This window comes from Aythya fuligula, chromosome 8, assembly GCF_009819795.1.
Source record: "Aythya fuligula isolate bAytFul2 chromosome 8, bAytFul2.pri, whole genome shotgun sequence".
Taxonomy (NCBI): domain Eukaryota; kingdom Metazoa; phylum Chordata; class Aves; order Anseriformes; family Anatidae; genus Aythya; species Aythya fuligula.
The window spans coordinates 2,134,792-2,157,719 of NC_045566.1; the positions used below are offsets into that span (position 1 = coordinate 2,134,792).

The 22,928-nt window shown below is 44.3% G+C and overlaps 1 protein-coding gene across 1 annotated transcript in view; it reads right to left on the reverse strand.

Annotated features, from left to right (window-relative positions):
• The window catches only part of RAVER2 (ribonucleoprotein, PTB binding 2), a 38,385-nt gene extending 21,231 nt beyond the window's left edge, over positions 1 to 17,154 (reverse strand). The window contains exons 1-3 of the mRNA XM_032192218.1: positions 17,112 to 17,154; positions 13,906 to 14,129; positions 5,617 to 5,683 (exon numbers count right to left, since the gene is read on the reverse strand). Coding sequence (XP_032048109.1) covers positions 5,617 to 5,683; positions 13,906 to 14,129; positions 17,112 to 17,154 — 334 coding nt within the window. The remainder of the gene's footprint in view (positions 1 to 5,616; positions 5,684 to 13,905; positions 14,130 to 17,111) is intronic.
• Positions 17,155 to 22,928: the final 5,774 nt, after the last annotated feature.

Genomic DNA, 22,928 nt, shown 5'->3' on the forward strand with positions numbered 1-22,928 from the left:
GCCTGTGCACAGCACCAAAATGTTTCCTGATGTTCGGGTTTTGCTGGCAAAAAGCTTGCAGCCACTGGCAAAATCTTTGGTTCACGTAAGAGAAAGAAAGATGCAAGTCTACAGCTCTGGCTGAGGCATCCTCAGCACTGTCAGGCACTTGCGGACACAGGGTTGGGCACTGGACATCTTTCATACCCAAAGTGTGAAGTATCACCTCCAGACAGCAAACATTTTCCTGCTGGAATTGACCCTTCAAGCCCACAAATCTCAGCAGCAAGTACCACACAAATCTTTAAAATGTGGCAGTGGGTAGGCAGCACCTGCAGGATTTGATGCTCTTTTAACCTTTGCTGAGCTGCTGATCTTCAGACCGATCTTACAGCTGCTGAATTTCCCTCCCCAGAATTACAAGTGGCTGTTGGTTCTTGTTACACTTTTATTTTACTTTATTTTACTTTATTTTATTTAACCGCTTCTTCTGCTCAGTGGGCACGGGTCCTGGTGATGCCATGGCCGTGTCACAGGGGACAGAATGTTGGCGGTGGCCATGTCACAGGGGGAGCCCATGGTGCAGCCAGCCCTGGCGGCTATAAAAGGGCCACAGCAGGCCAGGCCGGCCAGTCTGGCAGAGGAGTAGCCAGATGAGTGTGGGCTGAGGAGGGAGAGGAGAGGCCCTCCATGGCAATGAAGGGCGGCCGCTCCCCTCCAGCTGTTTTTTTTATTTATTATTACAGATAGAATCCTGGAAAAGGACAGAGCAAGACCATGGCTACAGCCTTCTTCCAGCACTCCGCTGGAGACGTGTCAACATTCTACAGGACAGATCCCTGGACTCCACGGCCACATGATAAGGAAGGTCAACACCCAGCCCCTTCCCATATTGTGCCGCTGGCACCAGCCCCACTGATGTCACGGCCACATCACAGTGGGCCCAGGAGACGCCTGGTGTTAGACATGGCGTTCTCTTGTTCTCGTACTCTTGTTCTCTTGTTGCCCGTACTTGCTTCTCTCCTAGCCTCACCGCTGGACACGGACACGCGCCCATGACACGTCAACATTCTACAGGACAGATCCTTGGACTCCATGGCCACATGATAAGGAAGGTCAACACCCAGTCCCTTTCCATACTGTGCCGCTGGCACCCGACCCACTGATGTCTTGTTGCCCGTACTTGCTTCTCTCCTAGCTTCACCGCTGGACACGGACACGAGCCCATGACATGTCAACATTCTATAGGAGAGATCCCTGGACTCCATGGCCACATGATAAGGAAGGTCAACACCCAGTCCCTTCCCACATTGTGCCGCTGGCACAGGCCCTGGTGATGTCAGGCCACATCACAGTAGGGCTGGTGACAGGGTGGGCCCAGGAGAGGCCTGGTGTTAGACATGGCGGTTCTCTTGTTGCCCGTACTTGCTTTTCTGCTAGCCTCACTGCTGGACATGGATGCAAGCCCATGACACGTCAACATTCTACAGGACAGATCCCTGGACTGCATGGCCACATGATAAGGAAGGTCAACTCCCAGTCCCTTCCCATATTGTGCCGCTGGCACCAGCCCCACTGATGTCACGGCCACATCACAGTGGGCCCAGGAGACGCCTGGTGTTAGTCATGGCAGTTCTCTTGTTGCCCGTACTTGCTTCTCTCCTAGCCTCAGCGCTGGACATGGACACGCGCCCATGACACATCAACATTCTACAGGAGAGATCCCTGGACTCCGTGGCCACATGCTGAGGAAGGTCAACTCCCAATCTTCCCACATTGTGCCGCTGGCACAGGCCCTGGTGATGTCAGGCCACATCACAGTGGGGCTGGTGATGGGGTGGGCCCAGGAGAGGCCGGGTATTAGACATGGCGGTTCTCTTGTTGCCTGTACTTCTCTCCTAGCCTCACTGCTAGACACGGACGCGAGCCCATGACACGACAACATTCTACAGGAGAGATCCCTGGACTCCATGGCCACATGCTGAGGAAGGTCAACACCCAGTTCCTTCCCATATTGTGCCACTGGCACCAGCCCCACTGATGTCACGGCCACATCACAGTGGGGCTGGTGACAGGGTGGGCCCAGGAGGGGGGTGGCACAACACACAGGGGTTCTCTTGTTAGTGCTTTTGCTTCTCTGCTAGCCTCAGCACTGGACATGGACACGAGCCCATGATGCCACGCTCCTGGCCGCCTCTCCTTGACGCACCGCTGGAGACGCAGCAACATCCTACGGGACGGTCCTACAGAGGAGCAGATGGTGCCATCAGCTGCGGACGAGAATTCTGCAACACCCCACACTTGCTATATGAACTTGTCTATGTGCAACCTTTTCTTAATAAAAGAACTTTTCTCAATAAAATGTAATTTTGAGAACCACTATGAATTGTGATGAAGTATCTTTTAGTCGTTTCCTGCTGATTTCCTGTATGCTGTTCTCCCACAGAGACCAATGGAAACTTAATAATACCCATTGTTCAGCCCTGAGGCCATATTTACACTTCAAGCCTTTGTATGCATAAAACATTAAACTGCTCCTACACATGTCTAGAATTAATTTCTTTGGGAAGAACTCAAAAAGCTAAAACATTCTAACTTGAAAATGAAACTGGAAAGCTAACCCACATAAGGTATTGTTATTCCTTCACACTTTGTCTCAGGCTTTACCCTCAAGTCTTCAAATGCCACCCTAAGTGTCTGCCACACTGAATAAATATCACAGTCCTGCCTGCAGGTAACTTAATGCAAGGCAGAAACACCCCAGGAAAGCTCTGCTTGCACCACATAGCCATGCCAAGCACAGCCCAGTGCCCACACACCACAACCTCCCTGAGCACTCAAGCTTTGCCATAAGGACGCTGGCCACCTTAACACATCCAAACAGGGCAAAATCAATTCTCCCTACATCTCTTGAAGGCAGAGCAGGAAGTTTTCTCCATTTCCACTTTGCCTCTCCTGACTTCTCTCACAGTGGATACTCACAAACAGGATAGAAAAATAAGGAGCCCAGTTAGAAAGGTCCAAAGGCAAAAGAAGCAAGTTGGCAGCAACAACACTGCTCAGTGCAAGCAACTTGTCTGAAACCACAGCCTGAAAACTGTGCTAACCATATTTTCTTATCCTACACCCAAATTTGGAGTCTCAGTTGTCCAGAAACAAGTATAAACAATGCTTTCCTCCTCACTACACAATTACCACTTTTGTAAGAGCCAAAAAGCACACAATATTCCTAGTTATCCTGAACCTAACAGCAGCACAGAATTCTTTGTCATAAATCAGATGTCCTAGTACAATTACTTATACAATGATTTTTATTTTTTTCCCTTTAAACACAGCATTTATTTTATTTTATTTTAGCTTTCTGCCTTCCTTGCTATCAATTACCACACCATGACTACGGGTAGATTTGTGCTAGTCACAGCAAAACCTACCATACTGCAATACAATCGCTTCCTGAAATTCAACTCCAGGAAGCTCTGGTTGCAAGATTATTCTTTAAACAGAAAACATCTTTTATTCCAGATCACCTATTAATCATCCGTTTCCACTAACATCACTGCACATGTGAAAAAAGCAATGAATTGTAAGATGACACCATTCAGAGGCAGAAATGCTAACATTTTCTTTCATGTCTAAATAACCAGAAGTTAAAACAGTCTAAACGAGGATTTCTAAATAAAATATAAACATTCACAGGGTTCTTAAAGCAAGATCCGTGCTGTAACTGTAACTATCCTGTAGCAAAGAAAAAGAAGCAAGTAAAACCTTGGTGGCAAACATGTAATATTTGAGATCTCAGTTCTGCTGTTCTAGTCAAGGGGGATGTTGTTACACATCCTGAAGCAATTAACTTGAACAAACATACAAACAATGCATTCGCAGTGGATTTTACAATTTGTAGTAACGCAAGAGATGTATCGATAATCAGATATAGGTGAGAAGGCATGGAAATCAACAATCTGGTTCTCACACAGATTAAAATACTCCTGGGCTATCTACATTACTTACTTTGCAATCCAGCATTTTGACATATTTCTGTAACAGCATAACACATGGTAATTTAGGAATACTTACATAGAATAAATGGATAAATGCAATGAATTTAAAAGAGACTCAATCGTTTTTAAGATAAAAATGCTTTTTCAAAATGTTCTGAGGTCATTTAAGGCTTCTTCCTTGTGTTTATTGCTATTCTAAATTAGTTTGTGTAATCAAGTGAAAACACTGTTTTTACTCTGGAAAATTTTACAAGATCTCATTGGGAAGGTCTTCAGAGATCTACAAGTTCTAACCATCAAACTAAAAAGACATTAAATGTATCTAAAAAAAATCAATACAAATGGAGTTCCTTACACAAGTAGTTCACACTACAATATCTACGCCCATCACCACAGAGAGGTGACTGGTGGCAGCCAACACAGCTTCACTAAGGGCAAATCATGCCTCTCAAATTTGGTGGCCTTCTATGATGGGTTTACAGCATTGGTGGATAAGGGAAGAGCAACCGATGTCATCCCCGTAGATTTGTGCAAAGCTTTTGACACTGTCCCACATGACATCCTCGTCTCCAAATTGGAGAGGCATGGATTTGATGGATGGCTGGACCACTCAGAGGGTAAGGATTGGCTGGATGGTTGCACTCAGAGAGCTGCAGTCAATGGCTCAAAGTCCAGGTGGAGACCAGGGATGACTGGTGCCCCTCAGGGGTCAGCAGTGGGACCAGTACTATTTTACATTTCTGCTGGCAACGTGGACAGTGAGATTGAGCACACCCTCAGCGTGTTTGCTGATGACACCAAGCTGTGTGGTGTCGTCAACACGCTGGAGAGAAGAGATGTCATCCAGAAGGACCTGGGCAGGCTCAAGAGGTGGGCCTGTAAGAACCTCCAGAAGAACTTCTTTGTGTATCACCAAGTTAAGATGCTGTAACCCAGGAGATTTTAATAGTTGTATTTTTAAAAAATTCCCATTACAGCAAACACAGTCCTATGAGGGCAGGTGTCAGATATCTAAGCAAAATCCTGATAGCAATCTGCCACAGTCACCACATTTGTCCTTCAATCCAAGCTTACCTCCTGAGGTAATCCAGACTGTATTATCTATGACAATCTGGATGTACAGGAACATTTGTCCATCTCTGTACCTCAGAAGTGCTAAAAATCCATGATTCCCCTACACAGAGAATTGATTTGTAAATGGAAGATCTGACTTAGACAATAAAAGATTTAATTCAGGGCAATGTTTCCTTCAAAGACTTAAGTATCCTTTTAAATTGCTTCAGGCTCATGTTACCTGAAACAAATGCATCTGGAGCTAGGTGCGTTTTCCTCTGATCACATCATATGCACATGTGAAGGTTTGTCCTAAGAGAAGCCTCAGGATCAGTTTTTCAAAGGAATTTGGACAGTTGAGGTTAGATTAGTCTCAAAGAGAAACTGACTGAGGGGAATATGCCTGACAGATACCATGCAGGGCCAACCTACTTCTCACTACTATCAATAGAGTTTCCAATTCTCCACTGGCTTCAGAAGAGGCTGGCAAAGCGTACAGCCAAGGGGCGTGCATAGCAGATGATATTCCTCACTCATTTCATCACAGAATTGGAATGTGTGACACCGGAAGATTTTAATTTCTTACCTGTTCTTTTATTTCTGTCCACATAACAATACTTTATTTCATAATCTTTAAATAAGTCGTGGATTTCCTGAAAGAGAAAAGTACAAGTAACATCAGAGAAATAATTCACCAGACCAAATAAATAAGTGTATAAATTTAGCTTCACTTTTTAAACAAAAACTTTCCCGATAAACAGAAAACTTTACCATAGAAACACTATCAAATATTTGTTTTTAGAAGAGCTGGTTATACTGCTACAGCAATGTTTTTATCTCATGTAAAGAATTGGCTTACTGAATGTGATTAATTTACTTTTCATTATACAACGTCTCATAAGCACAACAGACCGTCTTGCTGGCTGTCTTTTGATAAAGACAAATAACATCACAGTTCATTAAATAGCAAAAAAACCCACCACTATTTCTCAAAAGTACAGCTAGTAGAGTTAAAATGCCACACAGATGAGATATCAGCAACATCACATCATGCAATTTACTGAGGACAGGCAACACTGTAATAAAATAAAACAGCTGCTTTAGTTTCCTCTAACCGATCAAGTTCACTTTAGCAGATTTTTGATCTTTTAATAATGAATATTCTTTCAAGCAGCAGTGAATCCTGCCCAGAATACCCCACAGAAAGCATCATTTATCAATTACTGCACAGGTGTCCAATGAAGAATCAACCCCAATGGCATTATTTGCTCCCACTAATTAATGGCGAAAGAGCAGGAGAGTGGGAGAGGTGGGGTAGGAACAAGTACAAGAGGTGTGCTAGTTTGCTAAAGCTGCTTCCCAACACAAGCAAAACACGTGCCAGTGCCCCACAAAACCCACTAACCCACTGAACTACTATCAGCTCAGTGGCAAGAATGCAGAGATGGACATTAATCACCCCTAGGAAGAGAGCGATGCTTTGGACATGTTTATATTTCAGTTGGGGAAGTCCCATACGTGCTAGCAAAAGACCATTTGAGTATCAAAATAATCAGCAAACTTTGTCTGAAAGTTTCAGTGCAGCCAATTTCCAGCAGCCCAGCCAACCCGCCAGCGGGCTAATTCAGCGATATACAGCCTGGGTTAATTGGGCTCTCTGCGACTGGTATCAGGTGCACCCCTTTTAGTCGAAGGGACACCAATCTCTAGTTTCACTAGCTAACAGCTGTCAAATACTACATTAATAAAATATGGCTGTTTCTCGATCTACCAGCCGCCCTCATCAGACGTGATAAGGATATGGTTTCTGAAAAGCAAAATAAGCCAGGCACACTGCGAAGACCTGAGTTGGGAAGGTGACTTGGCTGTGGGCAGCAACAAGAGGTCCTCGAGGTCCTTGATACTGAGGAGAAATGACACTTTCTGTGAAGTCGTACAGCTCAAAAGTACAAAGTTGTTCCTGTCCTGCTCAGAAAAAGGGGGGACATAGTCACCCATTTTTATTTCATATACTACAGGAGTAACATTGAAAGTTTGATCTGGCGGTTAAGTAGCAGGAAATACTATTTCAAATGGTTCGTAACACTCTCTTGAAGGTCTTTTGTGTGAGCCAGATGACTTCCCAGCAACTGTTTGAAAATTTAATTGAGACGGAAAATAGCCTGTAGCAAACTTATCTTCATGGGATAATCATGAGGTCTTCATGTTAAAAATTATGAGGACAAAAAGAAGATTTAAAACGATATCCTAGTTTAAGCTAAGTCACTCCAAAAGGCCACTGTGAGGATTTTAACAGCGGTTTGCCCAGGTTGTAGCACACACTGCTAGTGTCTGGTGCTCCTGTGGTGGGGCTGAGACCTGCAACTGCCTGACTGCGTCTGGGTATTATTTTGGCGAGGGCATTTTTCACATAAAGGCAGCTCGAGACAATTTACGAAAATAAAACACAGCACGCTGACTCTTAAGCAAATATATACTCCTTCAAATTAAACAGATATCTACATATCTGTGTACATTAGCCTAAGATTCTTCATAATATTTTCAGAAGTATGCAGCCAACTTTTGAGCTCGCGTCTTATTTAAAAGAGCGACTCGGGCGCTTCTGTAAATCTCACCCTCACCTTCCAACGCTGGTGCCTGCTAGAAAAGAATGAAGACTATTTCCACTTTAATTTATTTAACGGGGTGTGTGCCTGGCAGGCCCTGAGCCCACGGGATGCAGCCAACGGCCGTGGCTGTCCCCTGAGCACGGCAGAAGCAAATGTCCGTGGCTTGGGCCCTGCTCCTGGCAGCCACCGGGCTCAGGACTCCTGACTGCCTCCAGCCAAACTGCTTCTCCTGAAGGATTCCTCCCTCTGCAGTCAGAGATCATTAAGGTTGGAAAAGAAATCCAACATCTGGTCAAGGGCAAGGCGCGCTATCACGGGAAGGCCTCGCTGCCACCCCTGCGCCAGGCCAGGTTACAAAATTTGGGCAGCACGAGCTGGAGGCTCTTACAACGAGAGCTACGGCCGTCACGAACCCCGTGGCAGCTCCAGTGCCAGCATCCCGATACCCCAGTGACCATTACAAGTCCTCAGAAGTGGACTTCAAAAGCTAGTTAACCTAAGCACTAGTAAAAATTAAAATCTTAACCAGACAGTAATCCATTCATCCTCAAGGATGGGCAGGAAAAGAAAAACCAAATATATTCAAGAGGAGTTAAGAGAAAGCAGAAGTAAATATGGGCTGGACACCCTTCCAAAATGTATTATTTACTGTCACAAGAAACGTTGTCTTGAAATACTTTAATTCTTGGCCTGTCCTGTCTTGTCTTGGGTAGAGAAGTGTCAGCGTGAGTTTTTACCACATATTATCAATTTGAAATTTGCTTCTCTCAAAGGGAAAGGATGCCTTCCTCAGAGACAATCTGTCTTTATGCTTTATGACCTGGATTTTTTATTTTTTTTTTAAACAGAAACATGAGTCATTAGCAGGCACATTTGCCCTACATACCACATCAATAAAGCTCAGCTATTAATTATATTAAAATCACCTGGTCACACCAGGTGACCTAACAGCAGAAGAAAAAAAGCAAAAAATATTTAGTCATCACCTGGATCAACAAACTATATAAAAGAGTACAGCACCGCAAAACCAAGTATTTTTCTCTCTCTAGATGTAATGCCACACAGACTTCACGACAGATACATAAAGTCTGTTGTGGAAAATTAAAAAAAAATAAAGAAAAAGTTTTAAGCAAGAGAGCCGCAACACGCTTTAAAATAATTATCTGTTATTGAGGAAAAATCACAGAGAACCTGCTGGAGAGTAAGAAGTGCAGTACACAGCACCAAGAGTTGGAGAACAGCATGCAAGGACTGGTGCTAGGTGTAATTTTAAACATCCTCTGTCTGCTAGTGACTCTTGAGGTAGGAAATCCCCAAATTTTCACCACTTGGGCATCAACTGCCAGATGAAGCCTCCCTTGCTCCGAACAAGCACGGGTGCAGACAAAGATTGGGCTCACCATGCAGGCTGCACGTATAAACTCATGGTGACCTATGTTCTCTTCTGTGCAAAATTCTCCAGTTTTTAAATTGTTTTAAAGAAAATTCTTCTTTTGTGAGCGATGGCTGTAGGATCAAGCCCAGGACGTGCAGCAGATCTTTACCTGGCATCCAGGGAGGACAGAGGTGAGCCCTGAGTCTTCTGCTCAGCACGTTCCTTCGGCACTGCCCCAGGGTCACAAACTGTGGAACTGGAAATAAAACCTAGCCTGGGATTCTAGGCCATAAGCTGTCTTTAGGGCATGCTGAAACAATGGTATCTTTTTGTTTGAGAACTGACTTCCACATTTGTAAAACCATACCCTCCGAAGATAACTCATACAATAATTTAAGAAAATATCATCACTAAGACAGAAGAAGAGCAATTTCTTAGCAGAATCGTAATGGGAATGAAAAAGGTAATTCTCTGGTCTTCCAAAGTTGCATTAGTGTGTTGAAAAGAGGAAGACTACGGGATTGGAAACTAATTTCATCATCCCGGGTATGCCAGGTTGTACGGAAGCTAAATGAAAGATGACAAAGACATTGTGGAGGTAATGTCAGAGAAGAAGAGCACAAAACAACAGAAAAGCAATACAGAAAATCAAAAAGCATGTACATCCTAAGGCATGAGGGCTGCTCGCTATCCGGCCAATAAGCCTTTCATGTGCAGTCAGTGTGACAGAGGACGATCTGAAACACAAAGGCCCCTTCCACTTAAAAGTCCGGCATACAACAGATTGGGAAAGAACATTTCCTTAAATCACCACAGTTCATTAAAGGTTTTTGATTAAAAAGGAACATGGAAAAACTGTGGGTAATCAAGACAGAAAGAAGAACACCACTGAAATAGCATAATTTTAAGTTGTTGTGTTTTTTTTTTTGATCAGGAGCAAACATTGGTGAAAAACCTGGACATGCACACGAGGCCCCCAAACACAAAATAAATCCCTGTTCTGGGTGAATTGCACCAGTTTCCTACGAATACCTAAATGTTTCATCTTTCTTTAGAACTGGTCACACCAAAGAAGAACTACAGGGCATTAAAATAATTAATCAGCCCTAATTTACTTTATGACCTACATTTAAGTAGAACATTCCCTTCATTTTCTAGTCTCAGATAATGAAGAAAAAAAGTAGAACTGTGACTATAATACAGCTGCATTCAAAGATGATAAGGGGCAGAAAAAAAGCTTATTGAGAACAAGCACACCTTCTACACCACAGGTTCCTTATCAAAAAGTGAACAGCCCTTGTTAGTCATCGGATCTTAGCAGTGAAGACTGGAGATTTTGCTAAAAATCCAAGCAACGATTAGCAAGAAAGAGAATCCAAGTCCTACTGCTTCTAAAAACAACTCCATGAGATCCCAACTGGTATGCCAGAGAACCAGACTGCTGTCTTTCATCGCATTTGTGAGCTACAGCTCCTATGGAAATTCATCAGACAGAGATGACAAACCACTAACTCTGAAAAATGAATGACTTGGGGAAATCAAAAACAATTCTTCTAATCTGTTGGGATAATTGCAAAAAAAAACCACCCAAACACACATAAGCTCATTTGCCATATGATACTCCAACAAAATAAAACTTCCCCTGTTTAGTATGGTACCAACCTTACTTATACATCGGAAGTTATTGATATCTCTTTCAGTGACAGAGAGTTGTTATCACTTCCTTCCCTCCCAACCTCCCCCCAGAAATCCTCCTGCCTCCCAGGGCTCTCGGAGCAGCTTTATGACAGTTCCAGGAGCCTTCAATCTGCGATACCTGATTTTCGACACTGCATTTTCAACATCATATGCAACTGTGTTCTTTGCAACTGAAACGTATTAACCAACTCACCAGGGAGGCACTGGCACAAGGCAACTGCAAGAGACATCCAAGTGTGGGATTGCCGATTGATTACCAAACATTGAGCAGAGTGAAACGAACAACCACAACCAAGCTTTGTCTCTTTACAAAGATCCTTGATACAAATATCAGTCTTACCACAACATTGCATCAGATGATATTGACGCTAAGAAGGACAGATCCACCGGCTGACGTTTCAAGAAGACGGACAGCAGTGGGATGATCTTGCCTGTCTTACCGTGGAACATCACATAGCACTGCCCTGCTAGGATTCCTTGGATCCTGCCTAACGCCCTTCATACTAATGGAGATACAAATTGATGACAGCACTGCCCCACTACTGCAAGAAGAAATAGAAGGCAGCAGAGTATGCTCTGCAAGGGCTGCAGGAAGAGAGAGGACTGTGGTTTGGAAAGCACATCCTGTACCCAAAGGCTGGTACACAGCGCAACATCCTTGACGTGAGCAGGTAAGCTCCACAAGGAACACAATGGCCAACTGAACAGGTTTTCGACTTAGCTTTCATATAGCTGCAATGATAACCACTTGATTGAGGGAGGGAGGAAAACATTAGTTAAGACAAGAGATGTTTTGGCAAGTTGTTTTACTGACAGCACCAACCCAACGGACAGAAATCAGTCAGCCCGATAAAAGTGCATTTCTATCTAATTTTATAATTCCAGCAACCTAAAAAGTAGCATAGATATAGCTGCACGGCTCTCCAAGTGCTACATCTCAGCCCCAGAGAGGTGACAGCACTAATGTATCAGGCTGCTGAGCCCCGTGGTTGATGGCGTGTGCGGTTCAGGCGCCGCGATGGAGGAATCGGAGGGGGACGCACGTGGGCGCTCGCCGGGACGCCTGGAAGGCTTCACTGCGACAGGGCGCTACCAAGTTGAGTAACTTGCCAGCTGAACACTAAGTGGAGACTTTGCTGGCGAGAACGGTGAAGGTGGTAATAAAAACGCTTACCACAGGTCTGTTGCAAAAATACCTTTCTCTACGGCTGCAGCAAGAGAATTGCTTGTAGCAGTATTAATCCTGCAAGTACGTATTTGCAAACGGAGCTATAAAAGCCAAAGCAGAAAGAATATTCTTGGGTTAATTCTGACTTAATTTGTTCTCCCATCAGATCTATTACGTACTGACACTTGATGAAAAACGTCCCAAAGGGAATGCTGATTTCCTTGGCTCAATAGACTGCAAAACACGTTCTCCAGACTGTCCGTCCTCCTGAAAACAGGCTCTGGATTCCCTTAGCAGTACAGGTGTTGTCAAATGCATTTTGAGGGAAACCCCACTTATCAAGATTCCAGCGTGGGTTACCTTTGCCCCCTTGTTACAGCCACCCAGCACCTGAAGTGCTGAAGGCTTCTGACACTTCCAGATCTGTTTGTTTGGTTTCTGAGACAACAGATCTTCAGTACTCTGCTTCTCTGTCAGAAACCTCTAAAGGTAACAGAAGATTGTAACTCTGATAACAAATAAATAAGTTAATATGTAGCTATAATTGGCAAAGGAAAATGTTTATGAAATCCTATTCTGGAAGACTTTGCATTTTCATGATGTTTATCTCTTTCTTCTTGGAGAATAAACTGGCCAGGGGAGCAATACGTTACCTGATTTTACTTGTCTAAGCAATCGTTTCAAGAAGCAAACAGCAGAGAGAACACCTCTGCACGGTTTACCGAGGGTATTAGTTTGATTCAAGAACCGGTAAGCTTCATGGTAATGTTTGGAAATAGATGACAGCCAAGTACAAAGGTGTACTTAACGTGCCTGACCACAAACATACTTCTCCTTTCCAAAACTGCTCCAGGACATAAACTTCCTCTCTACAGCAGGAATATTCTGCCTATACACATGAACACCAACAGCTCGATGATGTTAAAAATCACACTGGCACCTTTTCCAAGTGTAATTCAGAATCTGGATGTGATGGTGCTGCTTCCAGCCTAGCAGCAGGGGAATGTTAGAGCTTCATGTATGGAGAGAAAGCCACCAAAGTGCTACTTTTAAGTCGCCAAAACAAAATGGCAAACTCCCACAGTGCTGCACGGTTGCCAAATCGGACCTTCACGCTAACGCTTCCTTGCAGCAGTCTTTGTCTGACCAAGCAGCATCAAAGTTGATGGTTTCGGTGCTCATGAGCTGTGTTTTTAACCAGATCACTGGCGAATTGAGGTGAATTCACGAAGCACCTGCTGTGTGGAACAAGAGGGAGTCGTACACCCGCTTGGGTGTCTGACAGCGATGCCGTGCCAGGCAGGGGCAGCAAGCAGCTGGGGATACAGCAGCAAGCCCCTGTGCCAGCAGCCGTGCCTGGCAGCTTCTTGAAGAGAAGACGAGGATAAGTGAGGTTTTCCAGGTTGTGAGTTAGCGAGAACTTGTTATCGATGAGCTCGCGAGGTCGCCACACATGGCAGCGAGGCTCTGCAAGTAAAGCACCACCTCGGATCACGGCGAAATCATCCTTTCTGAGTGGGTGAGCACCTACGGCCACGCAGACCGAAGGCACCCGGCACGCAGGCATGGCGGTGAGCACGCTGTGGGTCGAGTTACGCGGATCTTTGGCATTTTCTCCCCAAAATGAGCGGCCCTTTGGGAGCTGCCGAGAAGAGTCCTCACTGCACCTCCCCGCGGGCAACCAAATTCCTCGCGCTCGGGGAAGGAAAGGGAAGGGACGCGGGGAGCGGCTCGGAACAAAAGCCCTAACCCCAGGTTTCACCTTGTGCACGAACCCAGCGACCCCACAGCCATGCAGGTGCCCCAAAACCCGACAAAGCGATTAAACCAAGCTGCCCCGGAGCCCCCTCAGAGGGGATGCAGAGCGGGGCCGCCTCCAGCGCTAACAAAGCCCGGGAGGAGCAGCCGGGGCTCCCCTCGGTCGCGACAGAGCCGCGATGAGGCAGCCCCGAGCCTCCCTCACGGCCACCCCCCCCCCCCTCGGGGGAGCAGCTCCCATCGCACCCCCCCTTCTCCCAGCCGCACCTGGCTGCTGCTCTCGGCCGGCAGGTTCCTCAGCAGGATCTTGCGCCTGTTGCTCAGCTCCCTCCGGGTGCTGGCCAAGCGCCTCGCCACCTCCTCGGGGCTGGGGGGCGGCGGCCGAGCCCCCCGCGGCAATGGGGGCAGCAGCGGCGGCGGCGCCTCCTCCGCGGGCAGCTCCGCTCCGCGCTCGGCTGCCGCCGCCATCTTGCAGCGCCGCCCGGCCCGAGCTGAGGGGGAGCCGCCGCGGCGCTGGGAGGGCGGCGGGGGAGCCGCGGGGCACGGCCGCCGGTGGGGCCCCGGCGGCCCCGCCAGCCCCCGCCGTGCTGCCCGCCCCCGGCCCGGCCGGGATCCGCCCCGACTGCCTTCGCCCTGCCCCCGCTGGGGGAGGCCGAGAGCGGCGGAGCACCCGTGAGGGGCAGCCCCGTGAGGGGCGAAGCTGAAGGAGCTCGCCTCAGAGTGCGAGGCCCCCGAGCAGCGTTTGTTTCCCCCATTAACTCCTCTGAGGCAGGGTTTGGGGATGGATGTGAACACTCCTGGGGTGCTGGGGAAGCCCCCAAGAGCCCCCGAGGTCTGAACAATAGCCCTGGCATAAAAGGGCTCGTCCTTGCCACCATGGGTTCATCACCCCAAAGTCCCTCTGCTGCTATCTTCCTTCAGTCCAACTCTGCCTTTGGCACCGAACTGCAGGGCAACAGCAAAATAAAGCAGATGTTGGACGGGCCCAAGTTCTCCATCAGTGGGTAGAGGGGTAGCGGGCGTGCTAGCCCAAGATGATCTTGTTCTAATTTTGTTCTTCATCAGAAGCATACCAAACAAATTACAGAACATCCAAATGGGTAAACCAAACCCTGGGCGCCGCGCTTGTGGCACAAAAGTCACCCTCTTGTGGCAAGGCACGCTGTGATGAGGGCCATGCAGGCACAGAGAGGGCAGCGGGCACACAAAGAAGCCAAGGGCAACATCCCTCCTGGAGGAAAGCAGTTCTGGAGGTCACCCTAAAAGAAGGTTTTCCCTCTATGAAGCCTCCATCTTTAAGAACAGTTCATGGTCTTAGTTGGTGCATCAAAAAAAATGTGTTTTCTTGGAAACCTAATTTCTCCATAACAGTTACTTGCAATGCCATTTACAATGCAATAAATTTAGCTGTTTAACGTTGTCATCGTAGCTATAAATGAATGAAGAATAATTTAAATAGTTGTACCCATTTTTAGATACGAGCCTGACCACAAAGAGCAAAAGAAAATCTCCAAACCTGAAAATCCAAACTGAAAAACAGTAGTCTTAAAAAGGAAATTTGAAACATGCTTTGAATCGAAATGGGTATGCATGAACACATCCTTATCAGAGAAGAATTTAATCCAGAATTAGATTTTCCTAAGTTTGATGTGCCATTTTACAGACTGGGTTACCAGCTACAGGAAACAAAAACCTGGCAAATACCTATAGTGATTTTAGAAATTTGCTTTGGTCTAAGCCAAAGCTTGCAAGTTAAGACTACAAAGAATATAGGACCTTCATTACTTTTAAAAATTAATTTTAAAACTACTGAGCAATCAACACTCAGGCTTTTTTTTTCTTCTTTTTTTTTTTTTTTTTTTTTCTTTTGGTGTTGTTGCTGACAAAAGAAATAGAGCTAAAAAGCTTCTGTTAAGAGTTTCCTTTTCCCTGATTTCTTTAAACAGGTAGTGTTCCTTTTCCTTCCACATCTGCATTATGTTTAACCAATTGTTGGAAATCCAAAGCACGAAGAACAGTTATAAACAGTTCATGTATTTACCATGGAAGCATTTTAGAGCTACCAGATTCAGCCTGTCTGAACAACATTAGCTTAGCCTTCATACTTAAACCACAAAACAGGAAAAAATATTTTAACACATTATTAGTGTGAGAACTGATCTACAGAATCAGGCGAGGCTGATGAGTATAAGCTGAAGTATACGTTTCTTATGCCTATGGATGTATTAATTATTAATAGTACTATAAAATTACCCTTGCAAAAGATTTAAAAAAAATAAAATAAAGAAAGTAACGACTGAAAAGGCTGTTAGTAAGTGTTTACAAATTGATTTTCAGGTCAAGCTCTGAAATTAAAGACGTGATACCGTCTTCTGAAAACATTTCCAAGTCATATCGTAAATTATGCGATATAAATTGTTGAATCACTTTGCTAAGAATACTGCAACACGTAACTACCTCCTCAGAAACACCTGCCAGATTAAGCAACCGGAGTATAAATTATGGTTCTGCTCAAACATTACACAGCTTAGTGAAGCTGAATAGAGTAATTAATTATCCCATTAATTCTTGAATGTGGGCACGCTGAATCACCTGTGCGTTACTGATAATTAATCCTACCTACAATGATTACCTTCTCAAAAGTTGTCTGGCTTTTTTTTTGTTTGTTTTTTGATAGGCTGCAGGTGTACCTGAATGCAAGTCAAAAGTGCATTGCTAAAAGTATTTCAGAAGTTAGTAGTTCTAATGGCAAAAATAAACCTACTGCACTATTAGTTCTGAATAGCTCCAAGGAAAAGCAAGCATTTTTCTTACCTAGAAATACATATTTAAAAGACCACATTTTACAGCTAAAAATGTTCACTTTTTTTTTTTTTTTCTTTTCCTTGCAGTGCTCACAGTTCATTCTGTATGCAGGCAGTTCGCATTGCACAGGTAGGCTACAGAGCTGCCTGCACTATAAGGCTGCTATGAAGTGCTGCAGGATGAGAGCAGAAAAGTTTGAAGACGTTGCCATCGTCCACGGAGATGGTCCATGAAAAGGGACAGGAAAGGAGGCCGTGCAGCACCTTATGTGACAGCCAAAATCAGCTAAACACGCATCAGCAGCAACAACCAGTTTGACTCAAGAAAATACTCCTTTTTGAACAGAAATGTCATGCCTGTTTTGAACTACAATACACCATCCAACAGGTGCCTGGAGAATTAAGATGGTATTTGATGTAAAACAATCGAAGTAAGTAAAACACCCAGGTCCTTTGGTGCCCCGACAGAGCACCTGTGGGTACGTTAACACAATAGAGATGGTGCAAACCAACAGCTCAGCCTCCTCTGAATCTCCACAGAAATATCAATGTATTAGATACGCAATTATCTTATTTCACAAGTTAATCTTCTGCCCTCGGGAATCCTCCCATTTCACCATATAGTTTCTGCCGTAAGTGCCAAAAGACCAGGTGGGTGTCACAGGTTACTGTCCAGAGTGGATTTTGGCTGCTGCCTCTTCAGATCAGCCATCGTAGCTCTCAGCTTTGCTCTCTATAACTGCTAGCACAGAAAACACACTGCAAGCTTTACCAGTCCTTGCTAACCCTTGCCGTGAGAGCTGACATGAAACATCCCCAGGGCAGCTGACCTAAAGCAACCAAAGGCTATTCCATACCATGTGGTGTCACACTCAGCAATAAAAGGTGGAAACAGGAAGAAGAGGGGAGGGGTGGGCTCTCGTTGGGAAAACGTTGGTCCTTCTCCCAAACACTGGCTACATGCGTTGAGGCCCTGCTTCAAAGACGTCAATCATCACTCATTTGTGGTAAGTAGAGAGTAATTTCTTTCCTCTGAGTTTCTACAAAGCCTTTATTTTTTTTTTCCCCTTTCCCCCTCTCCCTTTTTTTCCCCTTTTAGTTAAATTGTTTAGTTAATAATCTCTCCTTAATAATTATTATTTTTTCCCTTTAATTAAGCTATCCTTATCTCAACCCCGTGAGTTATTCTTTACTTTACTTCTTCCCCTCCTCATCTAAGGAAAGGGAGTGAGAGCGCAGTTTTGGCGTTCAGCTGCCCAGCACGGTAAAACCACCACAGGAACCCTCTCACGAGCCTCTGTGCTGCTGCATCCACAGGACCGAGAAACCTCTTCAGGAGGGTGGTGCTGAGCAACCCACGATGAAATGCAAGTGGTAAGAGCCTCCACCAATACAGCTGTACTCAGCAGAGGATGCATGTACGTATTTTCCCTAAAGAATTTCCTGCTGTTGGTTACAGATCATCCTTCTACATGTATGCAAATGTTTGTATGAGTACAGTTACTTTCTGTTGCTTTCAAATCAAAGCCCTACGTGTTGTTTTGCACTCTAAAAAGTCCTCAGTTTGCTAGGGAACTTCCATTTGGTTTCAAGTTTGCTGCATAAGCAAAAAACCCCTAAATACTGGAAAAGTAGAGTGATCTGCAAGCATAACATTGGTTGCTAGCTTGATGCTATTAGAGATAAACCACTTTGCAGTAATTTATTTGTAGCTCACTAAATTCCTTGTTAATTAAGAATAGTGTACCTTTCCACAGGAGTTGCTTTTGTAGCTCTTCTAAGCTGAAAATTAACTTACCCATGCTTTTATAGCTTTTAAGAAACACAAGCCTTTTATTTACTTATTAAGGGACGAGAGCATTAGAAGAGAATTGTGGCACACACATCCTTTCTGAATTACGGCTGCATTCAGATGTAAGCGTCCATGTTCAAATGTACAAACAGGTTCAGATGTCTGCAGATAAAATAAAAGCTGAAGTTTTAATATCTGCTAGGTTCTCAAGAATAGGTTATACTGGGAATGTTTCCGTAAGCTGTTTGGAAAGTTGGTTTCTTATACGAAAGAGAAATACAAACAGTCTTCCAAAACCTGAAACGATAATTTTCCTGCAACAAGGGTCTGGAATCCATCAGTTGCTGCAAATTCCAGTGTCCATTAAAATCCATGATTGCTAGAACCATTTCACGTAAGCAAAGTGTAAACAATGCTGTTCTCTCTAGTCTATATTACCCCCATGGTTTCAACCTCTAGATAGTCCTTTTGTTTCTTTAGGAAACTACAATTTTGAAACCCAAAGATGTAGATTCGAATGTCAACAATATTAATTAGTTCAGCCACGATCACGAAGGCACTCAATCAACGTGTTCATCTCACGTCCAAGTTACCTCCAACACGCACCAGAGGTGCCCCAAGGAGTTCCTTTCACCCTTTTCCTAACAAATTTGAATACATTCAGCATTCTCAGTGTATCATTGTCACACTATAACTGTGGTTCATTAAGCAACAAATGAAATTTCTTATCAAATTACCAACTTAGCACAACAAGCAACCGATACCGTCAGTATTGTGATGAGGCAAAAACTTCATCACACTCCCCTGCAGCATCGTTTCGAGCTTCACTTATATCACCTGTACAATTCATTCACCAGTTCACCATTAGGGTAACTCAGCATGTCTAGACTGCAATTTTGTTGAGACAAGTGTTATGACATGGTCAGTCTTCCCAATTAGCTGCTAAGCTCATTGTAATACCAGAGGTATTTTGATTAAAGTTTAGTTCTCCGAGCACTTAGGAATTGCAGTAATACAGGATCAGACTTCAGGTCCATCAAATCACATCTCACCAGTTGTGACAATCTCTTGTCTAAGAGATGCCAGATGGGCAACAGATTGCCTCAGCGATCACAGCAGCCACATGCTTCGTTCAGAGATGCAGACAGCAAACAAGTATTTTCAGTATTTTGCTCTGCTTCTCTTGGGGTGCCTTGTCTGTACCATATGGAGCTCACACGTTCAGAGGAATTTGTCAGGTACTGCAGTGTATGACCAAAAATGGGATGTTTCTGCACTCCTGAAACATTCCTCCACACAGACACAAAAACACGCCGAGTAACTCTGCCTGCAGCTGAACATTTTCTTTTTAAGTGGGACTTGATAGCTATTAAACTTGGTAATAACGCTGCTCCTAAGTACGTTAGGAATGATGGATTAAGTCAGTAACAGAACTGGTTAGCAACATCTCAGTTTCCATTCTGTAACAGTGGTCTGCAAATAAACAGTAAAGATAAAAGAAGGAAGAACTATAACTTATAAAGCGAGTAACTGTTCCGAGGAAACCATTACACTGACGGGGAGCGTAATGGGCTATTTTCGGAATCATGGTCTTTGCAGTAGAATTTATAACCTTTGTTGCTTCATGCGTATCATTAGCAAATCACCGTGAAGGTTATATTTAAAGATAGTAAAAGCATAGTAAAAGTCAAAATAAGCCACAAAACAAATCCAGCTTCTTGTATAATAACGGAGAATGAAAGACAGTAGGATCAAGGAACTGTTAGTCCAGTCCTCTTCCATAAATGGCCCTGAAGGCTGGAACCTCTGCAATACCTCCTCCTAAAACAACTCTCCTCCTGCTTTAAATCACCACTCTTGCCTTCATAGGCTTTGTTTTTCCTCATTCAGACTCAATTTCAAATTCAGCTTATTGACAGAAAGTATATTTTGGCAATTTTAGTATAAAAATAGGTGATGTTCTTTGGGTTTCTAGTAAAAGCAGGTACAGCCCACCCAGCATTCGTTCCTGGAGTGTTTTTGTGGGCTGACCTATTGATATGCTACAAACCATAGTTTGGACTCATTCTGCTTCAGCTTCTCTGTAAGCACCTGTTTTCTAGGAACTGGAAACAAATGCTGATAATTCACAGGAAAACGTGAAACCATTTCACATTAAAAAGTAGTGCAATCCTAATACCCAATTAAAGCATTCACTAGTGTACATGTAAATGAGTACATCTCCACACTGTCTCTCTTACAGCCCCTACAGACCTGGCTAATTATAAACTTGAAGAAAATCTTCGAGATGAATGACTGAATTGCTGGTATGTATTGAGAGTGAAACAGGCATCATATGAGCCGTTTGTTTTGATGTGGTAAAGCAGCCAGTGATTTATCCCTGCTCGTAGAGGTTGGAGACTTGAACCACCACCACAACATTTTGTCCTAAAGAATGCTGCAACCTGTTAAATATGGAAAACTGGCATGGAGGATATAACGCAAGCTAAACTTTCCTAACATGTTCTTAAAAAATTTATGAGCGTTTAAAGTGTTCTGCCATTCAGTTATAAAAAGGTTTCCATAGGAACTGTCATGCAACATGACTTTCTGCTATAAACACACCAAAGTGTCAAACTAACTTCTCCGTGTTTATTCTGCTTTCATGGGGAGCAAAAAAACCCATCCGCTTCCTGTTATCTGGGTTCCCTGGCAGGGGCTGGAACAGTAACATGTTTTGGCTTGCTTGGAGAGATTTCCTCAGTTAAGCTGCAAATGAAATAAACACACTTAGGGAGGTTAATATTATTTTGCAGGGATTATCTAGTTTAATTACTCAGCATTTAATCTCTCCCAGTTGTGTGTGATCTACATGCGGTACACTAAGAGAACTGATACGAGAAGCTATTTAAATGTTGAAAACTGTCAGAAAGTTGGAAAACTGAAAATAAGTATACAAAAACCATCTGACCAAGGTCCCAGTTTCCTGCTGTTCTCAGTGCCAACCTATCTCAGTGCCTGACTTTTTATTACCTCTAGGTGTGGCAGAAGAGTTTTAAAATTAGTAAAACCACCGATGTTGACCAAACTGGAAATACTTAGCAGTCTAATCTAAGGCCAGCCCATTGTTATGCTGCCTGCACTTACAGAGCAGAGCCTGCCAGTTTTACAAGAGCTTTTGTATGGCATGGCAATACCTCTTTCTTCACATTTTTTCATGCAGACACACTGCTTGTAAAAAGAGCTGGCTCGATGGATTAGGAGACTGAGGTTACTCACTTTAGCAGCAGAGCAGATGTTGTACTCATGCCCTCACACTTCGCTGCCAGGTGCAGGGTGGGGTAGAAAAGCTCCTGGACTATGCTTTTTGGCCAACAGTCTCCCTTCCTTGCTATCATTATTTTTGTTCCATTAGTGGTAATAACAGTGGAGAGCAGTTCTTCAGGCAGTGCTCCAAGAAGCTGGTGGTTTTGCCAGTGTCAACTATAAAAACGTAAAATAAAAACAGAGCAAAACATAATGGTAACTGCTGGCTCCCACCTTCTTAGAGCAGCACTATTTACTGCTACCACTGATGAAGCCAGCCCAGGAATAAAAAGTTATTTTTTTTTCCACAGAATGTAGATGAGGCCATTATGATTTGTCTTTGAGCTGAAGGTAAAAATTCCAGACCTAATGAATATTCAGCCTGACACCAAGTTTGTACTTCTCCACTCAGGCCGCCAGTATGGCTAACTGCTATCAGCCGTCACTTTCTGATGGGCATAAAAGTGCCTTGGTTAAAGCAGAGTAGATCTGATCATTTGAAGGAAACCCTTCCTTTTGTACTTTGGATGCTTTTTTCCCCCTGAATATATTACTAGATCAACTATTCACTGAAAAGTCTTGTGGAAGTTTGCAGAAGAGACAGAAGAGGTTTACCCTGTGCCTGGTGCAGGCTGCTATGCAAAGTCAGTAAGTCACTTTGGGAAACTGCTCTTCACATCGTGCTGGATATGCTCTAAATTCCTGCCAATTCAGGCTCCTTCGAGTTCCCAGGCAGAGGTTTTGTGTACCCCAGCCTCGAAAAGCACCATCCGAAGCAGGCAGTGTAAATCGTGCAGGGGCAGGGAAGCATCAGGCTCTTCTGGCAGCAATTCTGTGCAAGCACTGGCCAACATACCAGTTATGTTTGGCACTTTGCTAACGAGGCAGGGTTTGGAGGACTTCACTCTTGGACTTGAGTGTCTGAATTCCACTGTAGCCTTGGCTTCAGGGACACAAGCCCTTCTGGGCCAAGGTCCTTCCGTGACTCAGTTCAGAGCACATCAAGGAAACACAATAATTACGTCTCATCACAGAGACACGCTGCAAATAAGTAGTGTGAAACACTCTGACATTTCTATTATTTTTTCATAGTTAGGATCAATGGCAAAGGGGACATCGTACAGAAAAACAAACTAACAGTTACCAAATTAACTGCTGGAGGGATTAATATTCCAAACATCACCGAATGACAAAAGAGTTGAAAGCTTAGGGCAGGCTCCTTTGAAAATCCCAGCCAGAGCTGGGATTCTTTTTTGGAAAACAAATGGAATTGGTATGTAAGAGCTCCAAATGCTGCAAACTAATCTTTATACTTGCATACAGCCTTTTGGATTACCTGCACTCTCTTAACTCGACCCAGGACTTTTGCACCCTATTTTCTCCCCTCTTCCCTATTTGGTGCCAGCTGT